Raw genomic sequence first — 7,566 nt, 5'->3', positions numbered from 1 at the left:
AGGACTCACTCCAGGGTATCGAATGATGCCATTTCTTTTCTGTGCTGCCCACGAGGCACGTTCAGCAGCAGGTGGTACGTTGAGAACGCTCCTGGTGAGGGATGCCCCGTCCCTGGCAGTGCCCAAAGCCACGCTGGATGGGGCAGCCTGGTCCAGCGGGAGGTGTCCCTGCCCACGGCAGGGAGGTGGGAACGAGACGTTCTTTGAGGTCTCTTCCACTCCAAGCCATTCCGTGATTGTGCGATCTGGGGAGAAGCCCGTGCGCTGCTGAGCGCCGTGAGGGCGGTCGCGCAGCGGGGCAAGATCAGGAGGCCCGGAGCGCAGGCGGCAGCCGGAGGGGCCGCGGGAGGGCAGAGGCGGGGCCGGCCGGGGCACTGCGGAGCCGGCGCGGAGCTCACCGGGCGGGGACTGCACCTTCGCCGCCGCAGCGCGGCGCCGCCCCCGGTCCCGCCACACCTCCCGCCCAGCCGCCCGTCCCCCCGGCCGTCCCCCCGCTCCCCGGCGGCGCGGCACCCGCTGCCCGCCCGAGCGGCTCTGCCTGCGCCGCCCCGCCATGGAGCAGGGGCCGGCGGGGGGCTCCGGCCCCGCTGCAGCCGCCGCCGCTGCCGCCGCCGGCACCGGGGGTCTGCTGCTGCCCCTGAGCGAGACCGAGCAGCAGCGCTACTCCGAGCTCTTCTCGCGGTGCTGCCCGCCCCCAGAGGCGGCCGCCGGGGGGAGCAGCGTGGGCGAGCTGTTCCGGGCCTCCCAGCTGCCCCCGGACACGCTGCACCAGGTGGGTCCGGGGCTCTCCGGTCCGGCTCCCCCCGGAGCTGCGGGGCGCGGGCGGTTCGGAGGGTGCGGGACGGGACCGGCTCCCGCAGCCCTTCGGGAGAGGGGCTGGCGCTGCCTCCGCTGGCAAGCTGGGGGCTGCGGGCGCCTTGTCGGCGGCGGGGCAGAGCGGAGCGGGGCCGGTCCGGTCCGTGCCGCGATGCTGGGCTTGCTCCGTGCCTGCTTGCCTCCTCCCGACCGGCGCTGGCAGTGCCGGGGCAGCGCTCCGCGGTTCCGAGGGGTTCTGAGGGCCGACCCTGCCCCTCGGTGCCGCCCCGTGCCGGGCTGCGCTCCCGCGGGCTCTCCCTGTCAGGTCGGTGGTGCCGTCGCCTTTCTCAAAAGGGCCCCGAAAGTCATAAAAGCAGTTGTATGAAAGGACGTGCCATGTGCTAAATTCCTGGTTTACCACTGAAGGCTCTTTCCTAAATGTTGTTTCAGCGGTTAAAAAGTCCGCGGGTAAAATGATGTTGCGGTGTTTTCTGTCAGTTCTTGAGCGCGAATAGAGGGTGCGAAGTGCGGGGCTCTCCCTGGTAAGAGCAGCAGAGCCCCAAAGTGTACCCAACAGGGGCTGTGGGGCAGAGCTATTGGAATTATTTCCGACATCACACCGCAACACAGAGCCCTCCTGCTTTTTGAGGGAAAGCTTGTCCGGGGTGGCAGAAAGCTTGTGCCAGCCGGTTTCCCGGAACAGGGAGGAACCGGACTTGGGTCCTCTCCACCTGCGGATTGGTAATTTAACTAACACACTGTAGTTTACCTCATACTTCCTGAACAGAGATAGGAGATTCCTGATTATTTATTTATTTATTAATTTAACTTTTATTTCCAGGAATTTAGTTCTTCAGTAGGTTTTACTCATCAAGCAGGAGAAAGTTACAATGAAATGGAAATCAGGTACCTAGGCACTGCCCAAAGGTTCTGAGCTCTGCTGCTGTCGTGATAGCTGGCAGCTCATCTCACAATGGGTTATATAAATTCATATTGCACAGGGGATTCTGAAGGAAAATTGTGGTGTTTCAAGGATATTTTTCTTCCTATTTGTGCTCTTTACCAGATCAGTTAAACAAAATTCTTACCAAGCACTATATTACTGCCTTGTATTGAGCCACAGTGTGACCTTGGTCTTGCAGGTGAAGGGAGTAGTGAAAGTAGAGATTTCGCATAGATCCAGCACCAGGAGTGTTCTTCCTCTTTCCTCTTTTTGCAAAGAGGAAGAACAGGACATTTAATTTCAAATAAAAAGGCTTATCTAAATAGCCACTTAATTTTTCAAAGTATGGAAAAAACCTCATATTTTAGCTATGTAGTTTCTTACCCTATCATTTAAGTGAAATTTATCATTGTGTTATTATCATAGTTTGTTTTCAGGGTTGCTTTGGTACTAATGTGCGATTTAAGCCTGGAAAAGGGTGAGGTATTGATTTTGGTTTTGTTTTGGGGATTTCGTTTTTGGATTTGTTGGTTGGTTGGTTTTGACATTCAAGGATTTTTTTTAAACTATTATTTCCAGGTATATTTATGCTGTGGTGAGAACATTACTGGCAAAGAAACCTGTAATTGGCTTCAGGAATATTCAGATAATAAGTCCTGTGGGATCTGGGTCTGTTTTTCTTTTTCCTTCCTTCCCTCCCCCTCATGTTTATAGGGCACTAATCACAGTGGCATTCTGCTCTATTGCTGGTGTGCCTGTCCTCAGAACTCACCCTGTCAGGTATTCTTACATTTACTGAGACTCCAGGAAAAATGAATTAATGGAATGAGTTAAAAAGAATAAATTGCAAATGGGGATGTTTTAATAGGAAAAATCCCACAATGTTATTTGAGATATTTTTCTGATGTTTCATCTTACTATATTCCAAAAATGCAATTGAATATTTTCCCATTAAAAAATCCTACTATTCTATCAGTTAGGGGAGCAATACACAGAGATTCCTGGTATTCATTTTCTGCTAGTACAGGGAACACCTATTTTAGGCCAAGACAGCTCATTTGGGTTAAGATAGCATGCTTTCTTTGAAATAATTTTTGAGTATAAACATTTTTTGGGGTTTTTTAATGCTTTTTACAATCCCCATCTGTCACTTTTACTGCTTTGTATACAGGCAGCATCCCTACTGACCGACTGAGAAATGGTCATGCTGAGTTTATTCATGTCAGAAATGGGGAGATTTGGTTTGGAAACCAATTCTGGATTTCTACTAAGCAGAGCCAGCACAGTCCAGAAGGTACTTAACACAATTCTCTGGCCTTGCATGGGCTATTGCAAGAGACAGTTATGGATGGTTTTGTAAGCAATGTGCAATTTGCAGCTTTTTATTTTCAAAGCATTCATTGAGGAGTGGTTTTCCAAATCAGGATGCTTCCAGAAGTGACATTTAGTGCTGTGGCAGTCTCAAGCATGAGCTGTTGTCTTCAGTTGTACTTGTGTGATAAGTGGGATAAATCTTTGAGAAGGAAGGAACTTTTCCTTATACTCTCTGATTGAGATTTATTACTCATCAGGATGATGCTCACAAGCATCACAGGAAATCTGCCTCCACTTCCTTACCTGTAATGGCAGGGTTTGCTGTTAAGACAAAAATCAGTGGGTGCATCCTGGCTGGAGTAGTGCTCTTTGGGATGTCAGTTCCTCAGGGAAAAGCAGAGGTGGGTGCTCTCAGACAGCAAACAGGCAAGGCTCTGGTTTGGTTTAAAGGTTGGTTGGCTTAATCCAAGAAGTTACATGGATGAAATGGGCTAGGTAACAGAGAGCAGGTAGGGAATGCCAGAGCATGTGGCAGAAGAGGAAATGCTGGAATAGATGGAAAAAATCCAAGAGCAGCCGGGTCAGTCGGAGCAGATGGCGTGCACCCGAGAGTGCTGGGTCTTGCTAAGAATGAAGTGATTGAACACAGATTCATTACACCCAGGCTCATTAAAAGCAGCAATTCTGCTGGGCAGTAGGGCTCAGCTGAGCTTGTACTGATTTTGCTTTACTTACAGACAGCATCGAACAATGAACTCAGCAAGTTATTTCAGTTCTGGAAAAAAGGTTGCAGTTAGCACTAAAATTAAAAATGTCAGACACTTCATAGGACAGAGAAGGGCATGACAGGGACAAAACAGCATGGGTTTTGTGCACTGTATAATCATACCTCCCCAGTGTACTGGAAGTCTTTGGCTAGACATATTGTTTGGTTAAAGACAGAGCTATTAAGATTGTATTTAGACTTGAACAAAGCCTATGACAGATCTTTTACAAGGGGCATTTAAAGTAACTCTGCAAAATGTTTGCAATTATTTGCCTGAAAGATCTGTCCTGGTTGTTTTTATTTTTTACAATATTTATGTTGAAGGAGAAGGAGCAGGCTGGTCATGCACCAGGCACTTATGCAGAGTGTCAGAATGAGAAGAAATTCAACAGCATCTGCTGGATTTATATGAATGCAAATGTGTTGACTAGGTTGAAAATGGTGTTCCCGATGATTTAGGCTCCTAACAAAGGAGAAAATAACTGAATTTCTACAAAGAAAAAAAATTGAAAAAAGTAAATGTTTTGAACACATTGGGCCCACAAAAAAAATCAATGATCCTGCAGCATGCTTTGTTACATAGATCAGTATCAGTAACCTTCCTAATGAGGGGAAACAGTAGAGGTGAGGGAGGGAGGCAGGAGGCGCCACTGTTGGTCATCAGTGGATGACTAAGACAGGTCTGTGTGGCCATGTGGGCAAACTCTGGGGGTTTGGGTCTATTCCTTGTTAGATCTGTTGGATTATGCTCCCTGAGTGCACTGGATGTCAGTACCCCACACTGACAGCTGTGCCAGGTGCTGACAGCGTCTGGTTTGCGCAGTCTCATTGGGGGCAGCTGATTTGTGACCCTGTTTGGAAGCTGGCCACCAGCAGGTACATTCAGCCTCTGCTGCTTGAGTCTGGGACCCCAAGTGTGCCTGTGGTGGCTGCCAGCTAACAATGGGCTGATGTCTGCAGGCATCTCAGATAAAATAATGCTTTACAGAGTCACTGCCCTCTGATCAGCAAAGGCAAGGTACCTTGTGCTAGTTTTGCTGTCTGTTGACATTACTATTGTCTCTGAATATTTTGTCTTAAGAAATTGAGGAGCAGAATTGGACTCAATATTTACACTAAAATGCATATTTCTTTTCATTAGTTTCCAACTTATTAATTCTCGCTTGGTTGTCTGGCAGTATCTTTAATTCTCACTTTCATAAACCTTAATCTTATTGGTGGACTTGGCACTATCAGTACAGAGATCCAATTTTCTTAAGAAAATGCATTCTTTCCTCTGCAAACGAACACACTGTGTTATTTTGAGCTCCAAGGATGACAAGTACTAATTGTGTGATGCTGGAGCTGTACAGGCACTGCATTTTTTAGCTGGGACTCTCCTTCCAGCCCTGTGAATAGGGAACACAGACAAACGGTCGTGCTTGTCTTCCACAGACTTCGTGAGTTAACTTGTGTTTATTGTGCCTTGTCTCTATAGCTACAACTCTACACTTTAACTGTATTATGTTCCAAAAGCAGAAGTGTGAATAGACTAAAAAAAATGGTTAAGTTGATATTTCTTTGGAAAAATGCCAGGAAGGATTGGCTTTCTGAAATTTGTTTTTCTTAATTCCCTAAGTATAAATTATTACCTGCATGATAGCTGGGATGGAACTAACAGTCAGCTTCGAACAGGCAGAGAGGAAAAAGAGCTGTGGCAGCTACAATGTGAGCTGTTTGAGTGAGGAAAGTCTGGACTCAGTGTTACTTTACAAAAATCAAGTTCCCTTTGCTGCAGCTGTTGACAGAACATGGCATTATGTTTGTGCTGGCTGTGTGATTTTGCTGAGTGAACAGTTGATCCATAAAAAAGTGGTGTTAGAGAGAAGTTGCATCCTACTGACGTCTTTGAGTCAGGAAAAAGCCTGGTACATCACCATGTAAGCACTGCAGCAAGAGGAGGAAAGGGAAACTGACATTTCAGTGTCAGTGCTTCTGACCACAATCTCCTAAGTTGTCGTTGCCTTTCTAGAATCACAAGCAAACTTGTGTTTATGTAAGTAGGAAAATAAAAAATCCAGATGTAAAAGCTACGGCAGTATTGTTACTAAGAAAATTTCTAACTTGTAACAAACTAAAGGGTAAAACTTAACCTGGAGCTATATTGCTGATGTGTTCCATTAAAAAATATAAAATGGTGATCTTAATACATCTTGAAACTATTTTTATGATGTAAACTATCACTTCATAGTCTCTGCTTACAAGATGAGTAGTTTTGAGTGCCTCAGTGTTGACATGCACAGTAGATGATTTGTAGAAGCCATTCCTTCCAAGTGTGTTTCAAATCACACTGTAAAACAGACTCTTGGACCTGCTTGTCACAGACATCCAGTGGGATGGTCAGGGCCTGCAGCCTTCAGTAATTAACCCTCATAACAGCCAAGTGTCAATTAGTTATTGAATATGCCAAGAAAATAATGCTTTGCTGTCCAGTGATTTCAAATAATACAACAGGGATGAGGGAAGAAGATCCACTGGGGTGAAAAAGAGTTAACTTTCTTCATGAGAGGTTGCTGCAGTATGAGGTGGGAACAATGAAGAATGGTTTGCATTTTTATGTTTCAGTAAGTGGTTTTGTCATAGTACTTACATAAGTGCAGTGGGGTTCATCAAACAGTTGGGTATAACCTCTTCTAGTCTTGTGTATATCTACAGCACTCTGCTGTCAGTACTGTGATGTTTATACACAGATTGATGATGTTGCCACAGTCTGTTTTGCAAAGGAGATGTTGAACACAATTCACTTCAGTGGCTGAATCTGGCTCAAGCACCCCCTGTGAAGGAGGGATAGTATAAAGTCTGAAAATATGAATTTAGCTGAGCTGAAAAATGTATTATCAAAGATGGAACAAACATTTCTTAAGCAAGGAATCAGGATAAATGACCTATTTAAATTTAAAATACTATGATTTGAGAAACACATCTGATATAATATTTGTAAAGCAAGATTCTTTGATGTATTAACATCTAAACATACCAACAGTATGGTAAAATAAAACTTTAATGAGCCATATGTGCTAGTTCAACTTTTGAGACAGTCAAACAGTTTAACAGCTGAGTTAGTGGATAATTAACTAGAAAAGGTTGCTGGAGTAGAAAATCAACTGTGGGCATATAGTAATCCCCTCTTCCTGAACAGAGGGAATATTTTCTTTATCCATTATATGCAGCAGCATTATTGGGTGACACTACATAAAATTGAGAACTCTGTAGAGAATAACTTATTTTTGTTTATAATTTTTTTAAAATTTCATTTTTATTTTTTATTCCTGTCTTTTAGATAGGATGACGAGGTGGAAAGTTTTGGTGGGATGAAATCCATTAGTTCTGTGACCTGGTAGGAGATAGTGACCAGAAATCATCAACTAAATCATTAACTGTAAATTATATTTACTTCATTTATCAAAGTGTTTGAAAGGCAAAATGTGTTTATAAAGTTCCAAATCTTTGTATATATGAGAAATGTGTAGCTTTTGGTTTTTTAGCAGATGAAGACATTGTATTTTTAAACAAATTCCAGTTTTCGGCTAAATTTAACTTTGCATATGTCTTACATACCCACACAAGTAGGTGTGTCTCTTATTAACAATTATAATGGAGCAAATTTCATATTATAATTAAGAATTAAATTAATTCTTATTATAAAATAATTAATTAAATAATTAAATGAATTCTTATTATAAAATAAGTATTTAGATGTTTATTAGGT

At 44.5% G+C, this 7,566-nt stretch overlaps 1 protein-coding gene across 3 annotated transcripts in view; it reads left to right on the top strand.

Annotated features, from left to right (window-relative positions):
• The first annotated feature begins 300 nt into the window (after positions 1 to 300).
• The window catches only part of REPS2 (RALBP1 associated Eps domain containing 2), a 95,273-nt gene continuing 88,007 nt past the window's right edge, over positions 301 to 7,566 (top strand). The window contains exon 1 of one of the 3 annotated variants that reach the window (XR_012578909.1): positions 301 to 772. Coding sequence is in view for 2 of the 3 variants with exons in the window: in XM_074534665.1 (XP_074390766.1) it covers positions 554 to 772 (219 nt within the window). In the remaining variant the exon portion in view is untranslated. The remainder of the gene's footprint in view (positions 773 to 7,566) is intronic. The other 2 variants (XM_074534665.1, XM_005484324.4) reach the window with 2 other exon arrangements.

This window comes from Zonotrichia albicollis, chromosome 2, assembly GCF_047830755.1.
Source record: "Zonotrichia albicollis isolate bZonAlb1 chromosome 2, bZonAlb1.hap1, whole genome shotgun sequence".
In the NCBI taxonomy this organism is placed as follows: Eukaryota; Metazoa; Chordata; class Aves; order Passeriformes; family Passerellidae; genus Zonotrichia; species Zonotrichia albicollis.
The sequence above is the reverse complement of the archived record's forward strand: the minus strand, read 5'-3'. Positions and strand labels throughout refer to the sequence as shown.